Raw genomic sequence first — 24,221 nt, 5'->3', positions numbered from 1 at the left:
GGCATCTTCAACGTATCTGATGAAGGCGCCAGTTTGGCGCTGCAACACATAGTAGCCAGAAAAGAACCTCAATACTCCATGTCCATGCACCTGGCTGCATGTTCTCACCTGCACTCAATGCCCCGTGGCTTCGGTTAATGAGCCAAGCAGTGGTGGAAACAGAATAATTATAATATTAAAGGGGTTATCCTCTAACAAAACTAGAACCAGCCCTGTACCTCACATGAGTCCAGAGATCTCCCCTTTTATTGCTCCAATTTCACTGCTAGATTTATTTCAAGCTGTCAGCGTATGGGGTGTGTCCTTTCTCAGGGATATGTACTTTCTGCTGTAGCTGGTGGCAGTTGAAGGATGGAACTGAGCATGTGCAGCCATCTCAGAAAGCAGGACAGAGAAATTGGAAAAAGAGCAAACAGCAGGTGGCGCTATACAGATACATTTCAGTAAATAACTCAGTGGCTATACTCAATGTTTAATTACATGCAATTACAAAAGTATTCAGATCCAGGTGCTGGTTTAAAAACTGTAAAATATTTTTTGTGGGACAACCCCTTTAAATCTACGATGTATCATAAGGTGAGCGCAACAGCAATTGCCGTTCCAATTATTAGACACATACACTGTGCATTATGGAGAGCCGTGCTCTTTTTTTTCTTTTTATTATAGTTGCCTCTTGATCTATACCATGCAGATGACAGACCATTTTGTATCGGTAGGTGCTCAGGAGGCGGAGCTTCACTCTGAAGTGCTGTCCCCATAGAGCTGCTCCCCTCCCCTCTGCTTTGAGTGATAGCTGTAGTGGTCTCCTAGTGAAAGGCTACAGCATTCAGTCAGAGGGAAGGGGCTGTGGTGTGCATAAACCACCTGGGCACTAACCAAAGCTGAATCTAGCAGAATAAAAGTTCATATTCGCACTACTCCTAATAAAAAAAAAAAAATAGCTCTACAAAAGGTATATCTGGCCCTAACAAGTGCTATAAACAGTTTAGCATGGTTAAACTGCTGATAGACTCCCTTTTAAAGATGTGTTCCATTTTGGTACAAATTATTGCCGTAGATCAGGGATGGCCAACCTGCGGCTCTCCAGCTGTTGTTAAACTACAATTCCCACTATGTCTAGCTGTAGACTGATAGCTGTAGGCCAGGCATGTCCAAACTGCGGCCCTCCAGCTGTTGCAAAACTACAACTCCCAGCATGCCTGGATAGCTTACAGCTATTAGGGCATGCTTAGAGTTGTAGTTTTGCAACAGCTGGAGGGCCGCAGTTTGGACATGCCTGCTGTAGGCAGTCTGAGCATGCTGGGAGTTGGACTTTTGCAACAGCTGGAGAGCCACAGGTGGTTGGCCATCCCTGCCATAGCTGTACTTCAGGCATGAGGAGGAGAAATGTCTAACACGCCTGGCTAGTTGTGCTACAAATACTCTTCATGTACCATTTTGACAACCATCATAAATGTATAAAGGCAGAATACCTGGCCTTGTCGCCCATAGCAAGCAACTAGATTTCATATTTTAAACTCTGGGAAAAATGAAAGCTGCCCTGTTATTGGTTGCTGTAGACATTTTTGATAAATGAGGTCCATGTTATTTAATTTCCTTTCATGGATCGGGGATCACTTTCTGAAGTATTGATGCTACATCATTGCTGCTTCTGACCATAGCATTCTTAGTGAAAATCTTGATCTTTTAAAGAGTCTTGCGGGATGTATCTCCCGGTAGAGGTGTTCTGCGGTGGACACACCTTCATGTTCCCTCTGATGCTGATCTATGAATTAGGACCAGTTTATGGACCACATTATTTGTTTGGTGTCTCTGATATAAGAAATTAGCAAAATGAAAAAATTAATTGATTTGAATGGGGTTGTTTTGGCATGGATTTCTACAAGCCCCATTCAGACGAATGGGAAACTGATTTTCAGTTGCGGCAGAATTTGTCTGCAACAAATTCTGTCCATGTGAAGGCGCCCTTACAGTACAATCGTGACAGGTGGCCCATACATATTCAGGGTTTTGATCAGGTTTCTGAAGCCGTTTTTGGAGCCGAAATCAGGCGTGGACTATAAAGCGAGAGATAGTTATAAGGGTCCATTCGCACGTCCGCAACTGTTTTGCGGTCCACAAATTGCAGGATCCGCAAAACACAGACACCAGCTATGGGACTTCCGTATCTTTTTGCAGCCCCAATTGAAATGAATGGGTCTGCACCCTTTCCGCAAAATTGCCGAATGGATGCGGACCCATTTTGCGGACGTGTAAATGGACCCTTAATGGCAGACTCTACCTTTCCATTTTTTATGAATCCACCCCTGGTTTTAGCACCAGAAAACCTGGTCAGACCTGATGGTGTGCAGGCAGCCTGAGCTGGACCCTGCTGGGAGGGTCACATGAGCACTCTGCATAGTGAAGGCAGAAAAGGTAATTTGCCATTTCTTCCTTTTTCTTGTGGAAGGCTTGTTGTCTCTGACGGGGAAGCGCCCAACCCCGGCTGTAAAACACTGGACTGTAGAATAAGGCACCTTAAGAGGAACCTGTCAGAAGCTTTTTACCAACGAAACAATCACCACTCCTTGACCCTTCCACTCCTTTAGTTTCTGTAGGTGTCCATAGTAGCCCACATGCCCAATGCCCACATGACACACGTGCCAGAACAAATACACTGCGCTGGAAGTAGAAGACAGCAGCACACAAGCAGAATTTTATCCATGTTCCCTTGTCTCCAGAGATTTCAGTTAAGGCACACTGAGCAGGGTTAGGGCTCGGGCAGCTGGACTTCACTTACCCAGTGTCTCCAGCTCCTTGACAGCTAATAGGTAACTTGCTTACCATGCATGTGGGCATTAAAGGGAACCTGTCACCTGGATTTTGGGTATAGAGCTGAAGACATGGGCTGCTAGATTACCACTAGCACATTCGCAATATCTAGTCCCCATAGCTCTGTGTGCTTTTATTGTGTCAAACCTTAGATGAGTCCTGTCTCCTCCATGCTTTAGAGATGAGTCCAGCGTTCTCTGACTCTGAGCCCAGCCACGCCCGCTGTGAAGAAGCCTATCACCAACCCGCATCCTCCGAATCTCCTCCTTGCTCCCCGACGTCACAAAGCTAGAGCACCGTAATCTCGCAATGCGCGAGCTAGCGCATGCACAGTTCGTTCCCTGAGGCTGATGCCGGCACAGGGAAGGAACACTATGCCGACACTGCGCATGCGCTAGCTCACGCATCACGAGATTACGGCGCTCTAGATTTGTGACATCGGGGAGCAAGGAGGAGATTTGGAGGATGCGGGGCGGTGCTGGGGTCCTCCACAGTGGGCGTGGTTGGGCTCAGAGTTAGAGAACGCTGGACTCAGGTTAATTTGCATATGTATCCAATCGTTTTTTGTACACAATAAAAGCACACAGAGCTATGAGGACTGGGTATTGCGGATGTGCTAGCGGCCATCTAGCAACCCATGTCCTCAGCTCTATACCCAAAATCCCGGTGACAGGTTCCCTTTAAGGGAGTGTTCCGGTTGGGACAAGTTATCCCCTATGCCACAAGTAATATGAACTGCTTTATCAGGCTTCTGCCGTCTGTATACTGAGGGACGATGCCAGCTCAGGTTTAATTTGTCTGCTCTTTTTCAAGACTATAATCTCATTACTTTGCAGACTTTCTGCCCTTTGCAACAAGAGAGCGAAAGTTTATTCAGACATTTAGTTGGCAAGGCGTTCTGTTTGTGAAACGGCAAGCCTCACTTTCCAGAACTTCGCCTTAAGAAGTGTTTATTTTGTGGATCATGAAGTCAAACAATTAGTTTTACATTTTATGGAAAAAAATTGTCTTGACACTGCTTTCTTGTTTGGTTGGAGGATTGTATTTGTAGCTATTCTCAGTTTTGACCTATTATTAGACAGCTATTGTTCTCATGACAAGGGGGTGCAGATTCGCTTGCAATGGAGTTCAGGCTGAATCCAGGCACCGGTCATGTGATTTTAAAATTCCACGGGTAACACATTGTCTTAAATGGGCACCGTGTGTCATCTCTCCTGCAGGGGATTTAAATGCCCGCTACCATGTTCCTGTTCAGAATACAGCTGATTGTTGGGGGTCCTCGTAGGGAGACATCTTTTTGTTTAGTTTATCATCTGAGGACCCATTTTTGTAGCCCCAACAAGTATAGTTGCTTATGCTCCTCAGCACCCAAAAAGGTATGCAGAGGCAACCTCATCAGATGTAGATATGTGACTGTCTACGTCTTAGGAGCCGAGACAACGCAGTTCATCATGACACCTTCATTCTTTGTAAGGTAACTGTAATAAAGCCATAATTTGTGTTCTAGAAACAGGTTTCCTATCCGTCCCCTGTATGATGTCACCTTAGCCGTCGGCTGTGACCTGACCCTATTTCTATTACTCAGACAGTCCGCTGAAATGATCCCATCCTTCCGTCAGATAAAGCCTAGCGTTGATGGATTCATGTGCTGTGATGTAGTTACATTAGATGAAGCTTTGTTTTTTCTTCTACGCAGCCAAGATTTGTGTATGAAATCCAGTTGAGTATATGTGTATGGCATGGTGCCCATGTTTGACAATGTATGGTCGCAAGAATAAACAGTTTAATTTCATGTAGCCTCTGAAACGTCAGTGAGATTTGTAAGCTCATTTCCTCCTTTCCTTGAGATGCCGCCCTTCCTTTGCAATGGCCCCAAGTATTCCTTGAATTCTTGTTACGGTCCATCTAATTGGCCTGTATTGCAAATTAACAAATAAAGAGGTTCTCCAGGATTTAACGATTATTAATGACCTGCGCTTAGTCCATCAGTGTTATATTGCCTGGGGTCCAATTCCCAGCACCACCTCCGATCAGCTGTTTTCAGGAGCTGAGGCTCCAGAACCTTGCACAGCTTTGTATACTGTGTATAGCTGTGGCTTAGCTACTTCAGCACTGCCCTCATTCATAGAGTTGCGTCGTGGCGGCCCCTCGGCCCCTGAAACTTCCAGCACCACCACTGATCAGCTGTCTTCCGGAGCTGAGGCGCCAGAACACAGCATCAGTATTTTACCGCTTTGTATACTGTGTAGTGGCCGTGACTGGTTACTGCAGCCCTTCTAGAAGCTTCTCCTGAAAATAGGTGATCGGCAGAGTTGCCCTGGACCACCACCGATCTGATATTGATGTCCTATCATAGTCAGTTCCTTGAAAAGTCTTTAAACCCCCTTCAGTGTTAGTCCAACAGTTGCTGTAGTTTTCATATTCATCTACGGTAATTCTTATGTCTTTCCTTCCAGGTTTTTCAGAAGGAACAGGTAGACTCTGTGCAGGCCAAGCTTCAGCAAGTAAATGGCCTTGGCCAGGGTCTGATTCAGAGCGCAGACAAGAACTGTGACGTGCACGGACTAGAACATGACACGGAGGAGCTGAACGCCAGGTGGAACACACTCAACAAAAAGGTGAGGTGGCCATACTGTTGGAAATGTGTTTAACTTCAGGAGGAGGACTTAACATGGTAGCAGCGAACTGATTTTCTGATTGCTGACAGCCTGTCTTCGAATATATTGCGCAGAGATGTGGTGGGAGGATTTAGATTTAATTTCCAGTGAGATAGACTGCGTGTGGGTGGTAGAGATGAGACCATCTGACTTGTACAGCTTGGATCTGTTTCTCGGAGCCTGCTGTTAATTCACATTCTTGTTTGAATGATGCCAGACCCTTCGCCTCCCCCCTCCAGCGCCTTGTCACCTAAGATTGCTATCTTGCAGTGAATGATGAGAAATTGTCTGCTACACAGGTGGCAGAGCGAGTGACCCAGCTACAGGAGGCCCTGCTGCATTGTGGGAAGTTCCAGGATGCTTTGGAACCGTTGCTCAGCTGGCTCACCGACACAGAAGACCTGATTGCAAACCAAAAGCCGCCCTCTGCTGAATACAAGGTGGTGAAGGCTCAAATTCAGGAGCAAAAGGTACAAGACCAAATAAGTCATTCCAGCATGCATTTGAAGCATATATAATAAAATAAAAATGGCTCAGCAAACGACCAGTCAGTCTGAAAGTAAAACTATAGGAGGATTTTATAAGGCCTGGACATGGCCGTAATCTCACCACATGATAGTTTACCTATAGCGGTCACAAGACATGGACAGCATGCAATTCACCATGCACACCTATGTTGAAGTTCGATTTGCCTGAACTGTTGGGCATTCGGATCTTGCAACAGTAATACAGCCTATCTGAGTGATGCCTAGATCGGGATAAGTCATTTTCTTTTAACGCTTGCTATCGATATAATAGTAATACAGCCATCTGAGTGATGCCAAGTCGTTTTCTTTTAAAGAGGTTTCCTAGGTTTTTAATATTGACAACCTTTCCTCAGGATAGGTCATCAATATCAGATTGGAAGTGGTCTAACATCCAGTACCCCGCCAATCAGCAGTTTGAAGGAGACCACAATACTCAAAACAGTGCCTCGGCTCACAGCTTACCAAGCACAGCGCCGTCCATTTTATAGTGGCTGTACTTGGTATCGCAGCTCAGCTCCATAGGACTGAGCTGTGCCTAGACCATGTGACCAATGAACACAATGTCACTGGCTCAGGAAGTGGCCCCAGCGTGCCATGATCTCTTCAAATAGCTGATTGTTGGAGGTGCCAGGAGTCAGACACCCATCAATCCTGAGAATAGACCATCAATATGAAAATTTCAGAAAACCTCTTTAATTCTCCCTTCACATTCCACCTGTAGCTCCTGCAGCATCTCCTGGATGACCGTAGATCAACTGTGGACATGATTCAAGCTGAAGGTACAAGAATCGCAGATGGTGCTGATCCTGCAGATGGGGACAAGATAAACCGCCAGTTGGAGACCCTCAAGGAGAGATGGTCATCTCTGCTGCAGAAGGCACAGTCAAGGTGTGCTTCATTATCTTTAATAGTGTCTTAATGGAGTTCCTAGTCTTATTGCTGTCAGGTATAGGAAGGTTATAGATGAAAAATGCTAGTGGTGGTCAGCCCGTTTATGTACAGGGCAGGCAGTAATGGGAAATGTTTTAATCGCATAACATCTGAAAATTCTCAGATGTGTTGCATAATGCCAGTCTAGGAAAAAGGACTATTGGAGTGCACCAAATTTATTATAAGGCTGCGAATTTTGGATTGTCTACAGGTCATATTTTCACTAAAACTTTCACTAAAAGAATAGCTCATCAATATCACATTGGTGGTGGTCCACAAGGGCGGATTGACCATAGACCCTACAGGGAGATTTTCTAGTGGGCTGAGTCCTTCTCACGGCCACCGGCAGCATACATAATGATCGGATTCTCTCAGCATTAATTAAAGTGTAGCTGTCATGTTTTCATCAAAAAATCAATTTTAGCTTATGTTACTGCTGGTGCAGCATTATGCATTAAGCAATCTTTAGTTTTTTTTCCACATACCACTGTTTTCCTTGAGCTTTTCTCTTAGTTACGCCTGTTTTAACCTCTACGATATGATGATCTTCTCAAGTGGCTCCTCTGCCAGTTCTCTGAGGCAAAAACTGCCTTCCCTCTCTTGACACACAATTGCTGTAGCCAGCAGCTCCCTGCCAGCCAATCAGATTGGATTACTGAGAGACACACCTCCTCACTCTGAAGCCTAATGCAGTCATGCAGTGTGAAGGACATCCCCTCTGTCTTCTGTTTACACCAAAGGGAAGACAGACAAGCCCTAGCAACAGTCTTTTTAGGGACCAGTGGAAAGGGACAGAGGACATTAGTGAAAGCTGCTATTATAAGGTATATGGCAATCATTGACACACTAACTCAGGTACACATGCCTAGCTCTAATAAACTAGCAAATTTAAAAAAATGACAGTTACACTTTAATGCAAGGAGCGTCAGGTACTTAAGTTCCTGTCCTGGCTGCCGCATGTCCCCTTCCTGAATTCAACTGTATTGCCATGTTTAGGATGGTGCTACTGTTAAATAATCCTGCAGGGGCGGCAGTATTTTGTGCTGCACTGTGATATTTGGTTCTGCTGGGGCAAGTATTTTGTGGTGCACTAAGGCATTGCTGGCCCCGCCTACTTCTGTTGTCCCTGCCTACTTGTTTTGCCCCACCTTCTTTCAACTTCCACTTTTAGTTTTTTTCCGGGGCCACTTTAAGTTCCCAGTCTGTCCCTGGTGATCCAACTGCTGAAGAGCAATGTGGCCTCTTCTTTGGCCTGTGACAGCACATCTATCAGTTACATGGTCTTTGTGTAGCTCCACCCCGTTTAAGTGAATGGGACTAAGCTGCAATACCAAGCACCGCCGCTATACAATGTGTGATGCTGTGCTTTGTATACAATGAAGAGCAGTGCAGCCCCTTCAAACAGCTGATCCCTGGGGGTGGTGGAGGTCAGATGCCCATTAATCTGATATTGATGACCTATCCTCAGGGTTATGAATATTTACTTCCCAGAAAACCCCTTTAAATCTTTTCCCAAAGTCATTGGAGAATCTTTTCACATACTATTACAGTTATGTATATATATATATTTTTTTTTTATACAGGCAGAAACAACTTGATGATATATTAGTTTTAGCCAAGCAGTTTCATGAAACAACTGAGCCCATATTTGACTGGCTCTCAGGCCACCGAAAAGAAGTTGGCAAACTCTGAGCCAATTGGAACTCAGACTGGGAAAATTCAGCAACAGATCCTACGCCACAAGGTATTCCAGGGGTGAAGGGCCAGATCATGGCAGCTGGGCAATCAATAGACATATATATTTATTTTGTTATTATATTTAAATGCAGTTTTTATGTGTGACTGCATATTCCTTTTTTGTTTTGTTTTTTCATAATTTTATATAATTTCTTATTCATCATTTATATCATATAACTTTTTTATTTTCTTTCATTTGTTTAAGATTTATTGTGTTATTATTAGTTCCCGTTTTATTAATTTTCCTCATCCTTTTTTATTTCTCTGCATATTTTTCCGTTTTTGGTGTGTTCCTTCTGGACAATTTCCAGAGTCTAGAAGATGATGTAACAGTCCGTGAGACTGATGTTTGTCAAGCCGGCAGGCTAGTCGACAGTCTTTCTGCCCTGTGCTCTGCAACAGAACGTTATAGGTTGGCACAGAAACTAGACGACTTGCATGCTCGGTACACAGAGGTTCAGGATCTCTGCAGCAGAAAAAGTGCCTTGCTGGGGCAAGCTCTGAGCAATGCCAGGCTGTTTGGGGAGGACGAAGTGGAAGTCTTGAACTGGATAGCAGAAGTAGAGGATAAATTAAGCTCTGTCTCTGTTAAGGATTACAAGCTGGAGGTCCTACAGAATCAACACAAAAACCAAATGGTACATTTATTTTACGTTCATCTTTTATTTTCTATCATCCTTTATTTAATTTGTTTCTATATAATTTTGTACATTCTTTCAGTACATTTTCTTTACAATAAATCATAAACCGTAATTATTAGAGTTATAGCCATCATGAATCACCCTTTCCAAATCTATTATAACGTCTGTCTAGTCTGGAGCATTCCCATCTGACCTGAGGTCTCCTGCAGCAGTGCCGTTACATCATTGTTCTAAGATACTTTGCTCTTGACAAATTGTTAGATCATCTATGAAACAAAAATTGGCGCCAGTGATGTCCCCTTTGTAAGGACGATTAGTCATAATGCTTTTGTGCTGTAACCTGAAAGTTAGTGCCAGCGAGTCCAGCACATCCACTACCTAGTAATTAGTAAGTTCTATTAACCCACAATCTGAGGTTGCACTAGTGAATAGTGACTGGTAAATCATAGCTGGAAACCAACATGAGACGAGTTATCCACTGCTACGTGGTATAGGAAATCATTTAGGTTCTATTGCCTTTTCAAGCTTTTATCTATTATATTTTTATTTATTTATTTGATTTATTTTCTGTTTGCTCCATCCACCATATTCTTAACCGTGCCTGTCATTCCTTTAGTGAAACGGATTTCATCATATGCTGTCAGAAATCTTTAACAGAAATTTATATCGCACTAAGACCCTTTGCTAACTCATGAGCTACATTTAGATGGTTGACACTTGTTAATTAAAGGGAAGAAATTTCACTTTCACACTAGCGTTTCTATTTTCCAGTATTGAGATCCGTCATAGGGTCTTAATACCGGAGAAAAACGCTTCCGTTTTGTCCCCATTCATTGTCAATGGGGACAAAACGTAACTGAACAGAACGGAGTGCACCAAAATGCATTCTGTTCTCATACCGGAGAGCAAACTCTCCTGGGATGCGAAGCAAGACGGACCCACAATGCAAGTCAATGGGGACAGATCCGTTTAACTCTGACACAATAAAAAACGGATACTTGACTTTCAGTGCAGTTCATGACGGATCCGTTTTGGCTATGTTAAAGATAATACAACCGGATGCAGATGATTGTATTATCAGTAACGGAAGCGTTTTTGCTGAGCCCTGTCGGATTCAGCAAAAACGCTAGCGTGAAAGTAGCCTTACGCTAGTGTTTACTGATGACACTATAGTTTCTACTCTAGTGCCATGTTTTAATGATCCCATTGCCACTGGGGCACAATGACACTTAGGTCTGACCCCAGCTTGGCCCTGGGAGTCACTGGTCGGGGGGAGCATTACACTTGGTAACTGCAGACTTTTGTCCATGTGCCCTGCTATGGCATATGGATGTAACCGAGGGAGTTCCAGAGCGGAGAGCCCTTGCTATACACAATAATACATAGGGTGCCCTCTTTTAGGAGGACGGAATACTTATTCAGACCTGTATGCTGCATGGGGAGCTTGCCATAGCTAACTATTGCCTTGCTCCTTGCTGTCACATACATTGCATTCTCTAAAACACCCTGACCTCAATTCAATATTCTCATGCAAAGTCAGAAGATTGCGCAGTAAAGCTTTTATTGTCTCGCTATTCTGCTCCATCTTTTTCACTATAAGCTGCTTTCCCCTGTTGCCATGCATTATCAGTATTCCCACTACTCAGGAGTAATTAACACAGTGTTAAGATACAGTTGTCCACATCCTATTATAGCTAGAACAGTTCCATATTCTGATAACTTGGGTATTTTTTGTTTATTAAAAACAGTACTTTCTCGCCCAATTCCTTGGGGGACACAGGAACTCTTGGGTATAGCTTATCTCCATAGGAGGCGTGACACTAAGTAAAAGACTGTTAAGCCCCTCCTCCAGCAGCTATACCCTCAGCCTGGAGAGAGAGACTTCCAGTTTTTTGCTTAGTGTCAAGGAGGCAAGACACTCTCTGCACTGCAGAGTTGTCTTGAGAAGATTTTAGAGTTTTTAATTTTTTATTTTACTTTTTTCACTTGGATTTTTCCACAGGGACAACAGAGTCGCAGTAGACTTCTCTGTTTTCCCGGGGTTGAGCTGCACCAGGGCCGGTTATCCGCCCTGCTGCCTCCCCCACAGAAGAAAAGGAGGACCAGGGCAGCTCTTGCTCCCCTGCATCCCGCCAGCACTGGGTCGCCCACCTGCAAGCCCCTCTCCAGCTACTGTCACTCTTGTGCCAGTGGCTGAAGGGGCGTCCCAGCTGGATGGACTAGAGGGTGAAGACGTCGCAGGTGAGGTGGCTAGTGCAGCCATTCCGCTCCCCTCCCCCTCCCTCCCTTCCCTCTCCTCTCCGGTTCAAGGCTCCCCTTTGCTGATGGCCTCGTTGCATAACGTTGTGTTGGCGCGATTCGGCGGCGGCCTGGCGCCCTGTTTGTACCGTCTGGGACAAATCCCAGGAGAGCTGAGCGGCGCTCATGGGGGAGGCTTGTTTGAGGGCGGCCGGGTATGCGACCGCTGTGCCGTTGCATTGCAGGACGCCGACACCCGGTCCTCCTCTTTCGGCTTCCTACCTCGCTTCCGCTGCGGCGGGGGCCATTGGGGAGACCTGTAATGGTTAAGCGCGGGATTTGAATCGCGCGCGATAATGTTTTCGGTGGGGGGCGGAGTTTCGGACCGGCCCAGCGTCTGGCTTGGTCTTCATTCAGGGGCCGGACGCCTTTCTTCCCGCGCCTCTTTAGTCCCGCCCACTCTCGTGCCTGCGTGCTTCTGGGAGCTCACTGCAGGACGGACCATTTCTCTGGTTGCCACCACCGTTCTTCTGCTGCTGCCGCTGCCGTTCAGCTTCCTCTGTGACCTGGTAGGACTGTTGACCCTTCCTCACTGTAGCCCCCTGGCCTGGACTCGGGTTTTTTCTATTGCTCCTACCAACATGTCTGACCCCTTAGTGCCGGTGGGACCTTGGTATCATACCTGCACCGCATGTAAGGCGCCCTTTCCTCAAGGGCAGTCTGACCCGCATTGCTCGCTTTGCAAAGACCCATCGCAGGGTCCGCCATCTGTTGTGTCACCCCCTGGCCTCTTGGATCCCCCTGACTGGGCTAGATCCCTCTCCCAGGCTGTGGTTAGTCTCACTAGTGTTGTGGGCCGACTTGCAGATGTGTTGCCCTTGTCGCAGCCGGATGATTCCCCTGCTGGGCCCTCCGGGTCCGCTGTCCTGGCCGACCCGTCTGAGTCTCTCTCTGCAGGCGATTCCTCCAGAGCCCGCCAATCCCAGAAGCGGTCTAGGGCGGATCACCGGTCATCCTCGGATGCTTCGGTATCCCCCCCACGGGTGCGTTCTCAGTCGGGCCCTTCCTCCTTGCAGGATTTGCCCTCTGAAGGGGAGCTGGTTGATTCCGATTGGGATATGGATTCGGCGCTGCCTTCAAAGCTGGCTTCCGCTGTGGGCCACCTTATAAACAGTATCCGTGATACCTTTAAAATTCGCGATGATCCTCCTGATCCTGAGAAAACCAGTGTTTCCTTTTTTCGCCAGAAGCAGGCTTCTGCGGTTTTTCCCCTCCATGCTGACTTTTCGTCAGTGGTTTCTAAGGCCTGGGCCCGTCCTGATGCACGGTTTACCCCGCCAAAAAAGTTAGATGTTTGTTATCCGTTTCCGGCGGATTGCATCACGAACTGGGCGTCTCCTCCTAAGGTCGACCCCCCTGTGGCCCGTTTGTCCAAGAGCACGGCTATTCCCGTCGCAGATGGTTCTTCCTTACAATCCACTGAGGATCGCCGTATAGAGGCCCTTACAAAGGGTATCTTTTCGGCCTCCGGATCCGCGCTTAGGCCAGTCTTTGCCTCCGCTTGGGCGGGTAAAGCGGTTTCAGAATGGGCGTCTCAGCTGGATCTGGAGCTTGAATCCGACGTCCCTATTCAAGACCTCCGTGCCCTGGCTCAACTTATCGTTCAGGCTGGAAAATTTGTATGTGAAGCATCCCTGGATGCAGGGGCTCTTATTGCCCGTTCGTCTGCTCTGGCCGTGTCGGCCAGGAGGGAGCTTTGGTTAAAGGTTTGGTCGGCGGACGCCGCGTCAAAGCGGTCTCTTACTAGCCTTCCTTTCTCTGGTGCTCGTTTGTTCGGGACCCGTTTGGATGAAATCATCTCTGAAGCCACGGGGGAAAAGAGTACCCATCTTCCCCAATCCAAGGCTAGGAGCTCCACTCGTGGTCGTCCCACCTTCTCCCGTTTCAGGTCTTCTCGTAGGGCTTCCGCTCCTCGCTCCGCCTCTGGTCCGTCCGCTAACCCTGTCCAGGACAGGCGTAAGAAACCCTTTTTTCGGACCCAGCCCTCCTGGCGCAAATCTCAACCTGCTCGCGCTCCCGCGACCAAGCAGGCCCCCGCCTGAAGGTGCGCCCCCACCCACCCGGGTGGGGGGACGTCTCCTCCTGTTCAGGGACTTCTGGCAGGCGCACGTCTCCGACGCCTGGGCTCTCGAGGTTGTGTCTTCCGGGTACAAACTCGAGCTTGCGTCCCTTCCCCCAGTTCGGTTCTTTCGCTCTCGGGTTCCCCGGGATTCCCGAGGGGCGGCCGATTTCTTTGCTGCCGTTCAGACTCTTCTAGACAAAGGAGTCATCACCCCGGTTCCTATGGGAGACAGGTTCAAGGGGTTCTATTCGAACCTTTTTGTGGTCCCCAAGAAGGAGGGTTCGGTGCGACCCATTCTGGATCTAAAACGGCTGAACCGCTTCCTTCGTCTTCAGCGTTTCCGGATGGAGTCTCTCAGGTCGGTGGTGGCCTCTCTGGAACAGGGGGAGTTCCTGGCCTCCATCGACATCCAAGACGCCTACCTTCACATTCCAATCGCACGGTGTCATCAGTGCTTTCTGCGTTTTGCAGTGGGGTCCGAACACTACCAGTTCGTTGCCCTTCCCTTCGGGCTGGCGACGGCCCCTCGTGTTTTCACGAAGGTCCTGGCCCCGGTCCTCACCTTACTTCGTTCCAGGGGAGTTTTTCTGCTTCCATATCTAGACGACCTCCTAATCAAGGCGCCTTCTCTGTCACTGACTTCAGCCAGCGTGGATCTCTCGCTGCAGACCTTGCGCCGGTTCGGTTGGGTTATCAACCTACCCAAATCCTCTCTTGTTCCTTCCCGGCAATTGGTCTTTCTGGGGATGCTGCTGGATACCGATTCAGCGGTGGTTCGACTTCCGTTGGAAAAGCGCCTGCTCCTCCATCGGTCGGTTCAGAGCCTTCTGTCCCACCGCCGTCCTTCTTTCCGGTTCAGCATGCGGGTCCTGGGTCAGATGGTGTCCTGCTTCGAGGCGATTCCTTACGCACAGTACCACTCCCGCACCTTTCAGACGGCCATTCTGTCCGCCTGGGACAAGTCCCAGGTGAGTCTGGATCGGCATTTTCCCCTTTCCCCCCAGGTTCGTTCCTCTCTCCTCTGGTGGCTGCGGACCCCTCTTCAGGGGAAGTCTTTCCTGCCAATGACTTGGCTGGTGATTACCACCGATGCCAGTCTGCGGGGTTGGGGGGGAGTGTTTCCTCCTCGGTCCGTCCAGGGCACTTGGTCTCCATCGGAGTCCAGACTGCCGATCAATGTTCTGGAGCTGAGGGCCATCCTCTTCTCGCTCCAACACTGGACTTCGTTGCTTCAGGGTCGCCCTGTTCGGGTCCAGTCGGACAATGCCACGGCTGTGGCGTACATAAATCACCAGGGGGGCACTCGCAGCGCGGCGGCGATGAGGGAGGTGTCTCTGATCCTTCGCTGGGCGGAGGTTCATGTTCCGGCCCTTTCGGCCATTTACATTCCGGGGGTGGACAATTGGGCGGCGGATTTCCTCAGTCGGACGACGATCGACCCGGGGGAGTGGTCTCTGCACCCCGACGTCTTCGAGTCTCTTTGTCTCCGTTGGGGTCGTCCGGACGTGGATCTCATGGCCTCCAGATTCAACTACAAACTTCCCATCTACGTGGCCAGGGCCAAAGATCCGGACGCTTACGGTGCGGACGCGCTCGTCCTCCCCTGGACGGAGTTTTCGCTCCTCTACGTGTTTCCGCCCCTGCCTCTTCTTCCGCGTGTCCTTCGGAAGATTGCGGCGGAGGGCACGCCAGCAATCCTAATCGCCCCGGACTGGCCGCGTCGTCCGTGGTACGCCGACCTTATGTTGCTTCTGGCAGACGCTCCCTTGCCTCTGCCTCTCAGAGAAGACCTCCTCTCTCAGGGGCCGATCTTCCACCAGCATTTAGGGTCGCTACGTTTGACGGCGTGGCTATTGAAACCGCGGTCCTGACGCGGCGGGGGTTTTCGGCTGACGTGGTCCGTACCATGATTCGTGCACGAAAACCGGCCTCGGCCAGGATTTATTATCGTACCTGGCGGGCCTATTTGGCTTTCTGTGAGGCCTTGGGGACTCCCCCTCTGAGGTTTTCCCTTCCTACGGTTTTATCCTTTTTGCAATCTGGTCTGGTTCTGGGCTTGGGTCTCAGTACCCTGAAGGGTCAGATTTCGGCTCTTTCGGTCCTTTTTCAGCGTCCTCTGGCTCCGCTCGGTCCGGTTAAGACCTTTCTTCAGGGGGTTGCTCACTGTGCTCCCCCCTATCGCCCTCCTGTTCCTGCTTGGGATCTTAACGTTGTGTTGGCGGCTCTCCAATCTTCCCCTTTCGAGCCTCTGCGCAAGGTTTCCCCTCGCTTGTTGTCTTGCAAAGTTTTCTTTCTCGTCGCTATCACGTCTCTTCGGCGTGTGTCTGAGTTGGCGGCTCTTTCTTGCGTGGAGCCCTTCTTGGTTTTTCACCAGGACAAGGTGGTTCTCCGCCCTGTTCCGGAATTTCTTCCGAAGGTGGTGTCCGCCTTTCACCTGAATGAGGATATTGTCCTTCCTTCTCTGTGTCCGTCCCCGTCGCATCCCCGGGAGCGGGAGCTTCACCGTCTGGATGTTGTTCGGGCTCTCAGGATCTACCTGGATGTGACCAGACCCTTTCGACGCTCGGATTCTCTGTTTGTGATTCCGGAGGGTCCGCGCAGGGGGCTGGCGGCGTCTAAGGTGGTTGTTGCCCGCTTCCTCAAGATGGCTATCGTTGAGGCTTACCGTGCTCGGGGCAGGGATCCGCCCTTTGGTGTTACCGCTCATTCTACCAGAGCGGTCGGGGCTTCCTGGGCTCAGCGTAATCGTGCCTCGGCTGAACAACTGTGCAAGGCGGCCACCTGGTCTTCTTTGCACACGTTCACCAAGTTTTACAGGGTGAACACTTATGCCTCGGTGGATGCTGCTTTGGGCCGCTTGGTCTTGCAGGCGGCGGTGCCTTAATGTTTACGGTGCCTGGTTCGTTTTTGATTGTGGTCCCTCCCTGTTTGTGGATTGCTTTTGAACGTCCCAAGAGTTCCTGTGTCCCCCAAGGAATTGGGCGAGAAAACGAGATTTTTGTATAACTTACCAGTAAAATCTCTTTCTCGCTCTTCCTTGGGGGACACAGCGCCCGCCCATTGTTTTTTTTTTTTTTTTCTGACTTGTTGGTATTGGTTTGGTTACTCCTTGCCTTTGTCTTGCACTACTTGGGCACATAACTGGAAGTCTCTCTCTCCAGGCTGAGGGTATAGCTGCTGGAGGAGGGGCTTAACAGTCTTTTACTTAGTGTCACACCTCCTATGGAGATAAGCTATACCCAAGAGTTCCTGTGTCCCCCAAGGAAGAGCGAGAAAGAGATTTTACTGGTAAGTTATACAAAAATCTCGTTTTTTAAAGGGACACTGACAGGCAAATTCAGCATATTGTGTTATATATCTGACATTACAGGTCTTATACAGTCTATTAAAAGCATGTAAGTATCCCCCCTGTCCACCTTCTAAATACCGAAATATAAAGTTTTATAACTTGCCTGTCTCCTCACCAATCTGCCCAAGGGGCGGCGTTTCATCTGAAAATGCGCCCAGCCAGCCGCTCCCAACTGCCGTTCTGTAGCCCCGCCCAGCTCATCAATATTCACTTCGCTGGGCGGGGCTACCACGCTCCCCAGTCACGATCCTGCGTATGGTTGATAGAATCCTCTTGGCAGTGTCCGTCTAATCCTCTGCGCCCCGCCGTGGTTAGATCGCGCCTGCACCCTGCCTGCGTTCCCAGAGGCAGCTGCAGCCTCTGCCTCATGCGCATGCCCCAGGCACTGTTCAAAGCAGCGCTTCAGAGCGCTGCTCACTCGCATCTCCAAAGGGGTTAATGATAGTGCGGAGAGTTGTAGCCCCGCCCAGCGAAGTGAATATTGATGAGCTGGGCGGGGCTACAGAACGGCAGTTGGGAGCGGCTGGCTGGGCGCATTTTCAGATGAAACGCCGCCCCTTGGGCAGATTGGTGAGGAGACAGGCAAGTTATAAAACTTTATATTTCGGTATTTAGAAGGTGGACAGGGGGGAAACTTACATGCTTTTAATAGACTGTATAAGACCTGTAATGTCAGATATATAACACAATATGCTGAATTTGCCTGTCAGTGTCCCTTTAAAGAGACATTACTTTTTCTTTTTTGCTGTGTATTTTTCTTTCTACCAAGTATACATCCACATGGGACAGCCATGCTGCCGATTTGCCACTGCGGGATGGCATGCAGCAAATGTGCAGCATTCTACAATAGATGCTAAGTGAATAAGATTTTGAGAAGATTCCACAGCATTATGCCACCTCTTTTAGGCTACTTTCACATTAGCGGCAGCCTTTTCCGGCGGGTGAACAGCGTACTGGATCCATGCTGCCTCTAGTGCACACGTGCCGCCAAGAGTCCGCTCTGGCCCCATTCACTATAATAGGGGCGGGCTGGAGGTCCGGCAGCAGCAGGCAAATATGCAGAGAGGCAGCCGGAATAAAACTACGACATGTACGACAGATCCAGCAGGCTGACGCTAATGTGAAAGTAGCCTTATCGGGTTTTTTGTGGCATTGCAGTGGCTGGTGCCTTGCATGTACATGCTTGCTTTGTAGGATTCTATACTCGTTTGAATTGTTACGTGTAGCTGAGACTACATTTGTGCATAATATTTTTAATATAATGTTTTCTATTGAATCAGTGCCTCTGTGTGCCTGCACGGTTTTTTGACTGCTGCCATTACATGCGTCTCTTGTTTTTTTTCTGCTCTGATTGTGCTTTCCCATTTACCAAGGCCCTAAGTGAAGAAATAACCAGTAGAAAGAAAAATGTGGATCAAGCTGTTAAAAACGGACAAGCTCTGTTGAAGCAGACAACAGGTACTGTCTTCAGAGGGTGATTTATAGGCATGTGCTGTCGGCGATTCGTTACTACTGTTTTAATTTTTATGGTCCGTAATGATTCTATAGGTGAGGAGGTCCTGCTGATCCAGGAGAAGCTGGATGGCATCAAGACACGGTACACAGAGATCACAGCATCCAGTGGGAAGGCTCTCAGAACATTGGAGCAGGCCTTACAACTAGCCAGCAAATTCCAGACTACCCATGATGAATTGACCAGCTGGCTAGGAAGGGTTGAAGAAGAACTTGCTCGATCAAGTGGCCAGTCACCTGCAGGAGATCAGATTCCTCAATTCCAACAGAGACAAAAGGTAGGAGTAAGTAAAATGTGGTACAGTTGAACAGATGCCATTTGTTACTCCAGAGATATACCATATGCTGATGTGCAGGGCTGTGATATAGTTTTGGTTTTTGCAGGAATTAAAGAAGGAGGCCATGGAGTACCGCATAGTCCTTGATACCATTAACGAGGTGGGCAGTGCCCTTCTGGAACTTGTGCCTTGGAGAGCCCGCGAGGGTCTAGACAAGCTAGTCTCGGATGCCAATGAGCAATATAGATCAATCAGTGCTACTATTGGACACAGGGTTGATCAGATAGATGCTGCCATTCAAAGATCACAGCAGGTAAGGAGATTTCATGGTAAATGTGTGCATGTAATAAAGGTGTGTTCTGCTTTGTTTTTCTGAAATTTTGAAATACTAGAAAGCCTTTTATAAGCCCCTTAGCATACATTTATATTGTGTAAGTCTTGCAGAAATACTGCACTTAGCAATTATGCTCCATTTTGTTCTCCGTATCCTGCTTTAAAGGAGTTTTCTAACTAGGACACTTCCACTCTGAAGTGCGGCAGCTCCTTTGACAGCAACTGATCTAAGTTTATATTCAGTATTACATGGTGTCTTTTGAAGACAAAAGGTGACCCCATAACACTGTTCAATGTGTCCTCCTTAACTTAAGTTGCTCTTTGCAGCAATTCTGCTCCCCGGCTACAAGATGGGACGTCCTGAGCAGGAGACCCCACTCTGTGCCCAGATGGGGCATATGGTTAGAAGTTGTCCTGATGGGAAAATGTATCGGCTTCAACAAGTTTTTCCAGTTTTATGCAACTTTGTAATGTTGCTTACATGACTCCTTACCATTTTCAAGATCTTAGTTTGCTGTAAGTGAATTAAAGGGGTTGTGCATTGGAATAATAATGATGACCTATCCTGAGGATTGGTCATCGATATCAGATTGGCAGGGTTCCGATTCCTGGCACCCCCACTGATTAGCTGTTTGAAGGGGTTGCGGCATTCATGCAAGCTCTGCTTCCTCTTCAAAGTTTACCTGCAGCATCTTTGTAGCGGTGCTGCAGTGCAATTACAGCCTCCCCTCCTGAATGGGACAGAACACTTGTAATTCCACTGTGCCACCACTGCAAAGGAGACAGCTCGCAAGTACACTTTGAAGAGAAAGAACTACTTATGCTGTCGACCAACCTATTTAAACAGCTGATTGGCAATGGTCCATCTCTGGTACCTTCACCAATCAGATGTTAATGACTTAGGCTACATGCACACGAACGTTGTTTATTTCCGTGTCCGTTCGTATTATTTTGTGCCATCCGCATCCGTATGTCCGTTCCGTAGCCCCGCAAAAAAATATAACATTTCCTATTCTTGTCCATTTTAGGCATTGTTACAGTGGATCCGCAAAAAAAAAAAAGGATCCTTTTTCTTTTTTTTTTGTGGACCGCAAAACGCATACGGTCGTGTGCATGTAGCCTTATCCTGAGGATAGGTCATTAGTATTACTCCACTTCACAACTCTTTAAGCACTCTAGTTTAGGCTTTGTTCACTTTTGTGTCAGGCATATTGTTCTTCTGCTCCATCATTAGAGCAGAAAAATGCTATGGAAGCAAAGCCTAAACGCCTTGTGCACATTACTGTATCCCTTTTGCGGTCAGCAAATCGCGAATCTGCAAAATTCGGATGTGTTCCACATGCCATCAGCATAATATCATTGGATCCGTGGTGCACATTTTGCGGACATGTTCTCTTTGCGAAACTGACATATGGCTGTGGAAAGCACATGGATGATCCACGTGCTTTTCACACACGTATTTCCATTCCGTAAAAAAATAGAATATGTCCTATACTTGTCCTCAAAATGCAGTCCACAGACCCTTTGTAGTCAATGGGTCCGCAAAAGATGCAGATTCAACACGGACGGTATCCATATTTTGCGTATACGCAAAACTTATACAGTTGTGTGCATGAGGCCTTACCTTTCGCAGCTGAAAACATACAGCTGATACAGGTGTGCCGCTTGCATCAGTGCACCAGAGCTCTTTCTTGTTGTGAGCCATACACCTATGTCAGAATGTTTTCATGGACAGGTGAGATTTTGAAACTGGGGAGGATTTTAATTTAGAAGTTTTCTTGAGGGAGTTGGAGTGAGACCTGAGCAAGCTTGCCACCTCCCTTGGTAGAACGAGGGTCCAAGAAATATTTTAGCCATAGTGTCTGCGATGGGAATACCCCATTAATTAAACCCCTTCTATGTGATCCGCCAGTCATATGTTAAATCGTGCTCCTTATGTTAAAGTTCTGCAGTCAGTTCCTAGTGATTCCTAAATAATGGATTCAGTTAGGAAGCGCCTGGTGCTTCTGCTTCATTTACTTCAGCCCAGAGGAGATTCGCCTAGTGTTGGACTTGTTGCTTCTTCTGTAATTGCTTTTTCTTTTGCTATTTCTGCAGGCTTCTGCAAATTTTAGTGTCTGTAAATGTGTTCTGTCTTCATGGGACCTGTGCTTTAGAGCAGCTTGTATTCTGTTCCCTGTACTTTGTTTGGTAGTCCTTGTTGCCTCCTCATTTGTGTTTGTCGATTTGTGAGGAATTGATTTAACTAGTTCAGTCAGAGAGATGTGTGAGCGACATATTAAAGGGGTTTTCTGGAACCCAGCAGGCCCCCGCAAATCTGCCTTAATTACACATAAATTACCTGAAAAAGAAAGTTTGTAATATACATACCGTCCTGAAGTTGCATGCATTGGCCACTTAGGAACCCAGCTCATCTTCTGAAGATCCAACATCAGATCCTCTACCAGGTTTCCAGCCTGGGCTATGGACGGAACATCACTTCTTCTGTGGACGGGGCCAGGACTATTCTTATCCCTGGCGCTTGCATTGATGAAGTGGACTCAGGAGTTTGCGCATGCACCAGTGAGAGAAATAGTTCTGACTTCATTCAAGCTATCCTGTCCATAGCTCGGGCTGGAAAAGACATGATACTGGTGGAAGCATAAAATTCATAAAAGGAGCATAATGCGGCTGGCTTTTCGAGTGGTAAATTCATGCTGGATCCTGGGAAACCTAATTAAACATGACCGGTCAGCACCCATGACGTGTGTTCCTCATTATATGGCAATTCCGGAGCATCTGTTTTCTACTCTATTTTTTCACCTAGAGTTCAATAAATAAATTGCCAACTGGATGTTGGTATTTGGTGGTGGGTCCCTACACACTGCCCAGTCAATGCTAATAGTATCAGTGGTTTGACTTGGCTGAATAGTAATACCCAGTTGTCAGTTCAGTCATCAGTATTCAGGGGGAATAACAGAGGAACAACACAGAGTTCTTTTAATAAATGCCTCAGAGAAGTTGATTATGGAAATACTTGTATTCCCCATTAATTTGACGTGTCAGCAGTGGAGAGAGTCTTCCTTAGGCCAGACACACATGAGTGAGTTCAGCGTGTGTCAGTGCAAGGTCTTGTTCTGACCTACACTCCTGTGACTGGAACGCAGTGCATTAGGGCTCATGCATACAGGCGTAGTTTCTGTCCGCATCTGAATTTTTGTGGATCGGATGCGCACCCATTCATTTTAGTGAGGCCGCAAAAGATGCAGACAGCACAGTGTGTGCTGTCTGTATCTGTAAGTCCGTTCTGCGGCTCCGCAAAAGAAATAGAACATGTCCTACTCTTGCCCGTTTTTCAGACAAGGATAGGACATTTCTACAGATGTGGCATGCACTCGGCCGGGATCCATGTTTTGTGTGATTTGCAGACCGCAGAACACTTATGGCTGTGTGCATGATATATAATGCTGTGTGACCCTGTGAGTCCTGGAATCTATTTAATTGCACTGACATAATGCTGTCCGCTGTAAGGTTGACACAGCATTATAAATCTGTATAGCTCTGTGCGACCTTGTCAGAGGAGGGGGAGGTCAGAACTGGACCTCTCACTGACACGCTGCGAGTTTCCTGCATTCCACTCGCTCGTCAGTGTCTGGCGTTAAAGGGGCTTTTTATTTAACTTCAGTATGTTGGCATCTACTTGACTCCTTATTTGAGTAGCACAGTTCAAGCCTTTAGGTCATTCTAGTCAGACCTGTTGAAGATCAGCTTGCTGCTGGAGATCAGAAAGATCTGATTTCAGCACACATTTGGAAAACACTTAGTGCATAACTAGTGCAACAATGTGCCACGTAAAAGTCGTATGTGGGCCTAGAGAAGCCAGTAAATGACAGGTGAACAGCCTCTTTATATCCTTAAAGGGATATTCCCATCACATACAATGGGGCATATCGCTAAGATATGCCCCCATTGTATGTGATTGCAAAACCCCTTTTTAATGTCTGGGGAGTTTCTAGTTTTAAATCACTGTTCATTGTGTCTGCAATGTGTGTGCTTCATTGTCCTCCTTCGTCTTTGCTCCTTTCCTGCCAGTACGAGCAAGCTGCTGACGCTGAGTTAGCCTGGGTGGCTGAGACCAGGAGAAAACTGTTGGCACTCGGTCCAGTCTGTCTGGAGCAGGATCAGACTACAGCTCAGCTCCAGGTGCAGAAGGTATGACTACTGTTCCCATATTGCTGTGCATGGGATTCTGTGAAACAATGTCTCTTTTACTCATTTCCAATAAATCTGGTATTGTCATATTGTATAGCCTTTCTTCAGCGTCAGACGTTCAGGACCAGCATTAGCGAACGCTTCCTAAACTGACTGTAGTGTTAATAGAATGAGTTTTTTCTTGACTGCATTTCCCTACACGTTAAATTCTGATTACCTGCGAGATTAATCAGGTTTTCTTGCTGTGCAGGCTTTCTCTGTAGACATTATCCGCCATAAAGATTCTATTGATGAGCTGATTGGCACGCAGGAAGAGATTCTGGGTACATGTGGAGATGGACAAAAGGCCACTTTACAAGTAAGTGCCAAGTTACAGTCTGTTGATATCAAGGAATGGTCTTTGCTGGGCTTGGATCAGCACTTACATTTGTATTTGTTGCAGGAGAAAACAAAATTATTGCTGCAGCAGTATGAGGATGTCAGCCACATAAACTCTGAGCGGTCAGCCCGTCTGGAACGTGCTCAGGTTCTTGTGGGTCAGTTCTGGGAAACTTATGAGGAGTTGAACCCATGGATTGAAGAAATGAAGGCCACCATATCCCAGCTGCCACCTCCTGCTGTCGATCACGACATGCTTAAACAGCAGCAAGAAGAAATACGGGTAAGGGCATCTTGCTGGTTATTACTTTTCGCACCATAATACAAGCTATTTATAAAACTCTCTAAATCTCTGTTTGATTTCCCAAGACACAAGGCAGAAATTAGACTGGTAATATGTCTCACTTCTGTCTCAGATGACGTCCCCTGCTGACCCAGTATACTTTTCCACACCATCAGCTTCATCCTTTTCATTAAACCGTCCTGTGTCAAGATCAAAAGTTTAACGTTTCGTGCT

General features: G+C 47.4%; 1 protein-coding gene across 1 annotated transcript in view; it reads left to right on the top strand.

The window, feature by feature from the left end:
* The window catches only part of LOC122932160 (microtubule-actin cross-linking factor 1-like), a 259,477-nt gene that overhangs the window by 191,887 nt on the left and 43,369 nt on the right, over positions 1 to 24,221 (top strand). The window contains 12 exon segments of the mRNA XM_044286418.1: positions 5,268 to 5,429; positions 5,768 to 5,938; positions 6,717 to 6,883; positions 8,509 to 8,587; positions 8,589 to 8,669; positions 8,974 to 9,300; positions 18,386 to 18,470; positions 18,561 to 18,802; positions 18,909 to 19,115; positions 23,207 to 23,326; positions 23,577 to 23,684; positions 23,769 to 23,987. Coding sequence (XP_044142353.1) covers positions 5,268 to 5,429; positions 5,768 to 5,938; positions 6,717 to 6,883; positions 8,509 to 8,587; positions 8,589 to 8,669; positions 8,974 to 9,300; positions 18,386 to 18,470; positions 18,561 to 18,802; positions 18,909 to 19,115; positions 23,207 to 23,326; positions 23,577 to 23,684; positions 23,769 to 23,987 — 1,968 coding nt within the window.

The sequence above is a fragment of the Bufo gargarizans genome, chromosome 3, assembly GCF_014858855.1.
Source record: "Bufo gargarizans isolate SCDJY-AF-19 chromosome 3, ASM1485885v1, whole genome shotgun sequence".
NCBI lineage: Eukaryota > Metazoa > Chordata > Amphibia > Anura > Bufonidae > Bufo > Bufo gargarizans.
This window is presented reverse-complemented; position numbering and strand designations above follow the sequence as displayed.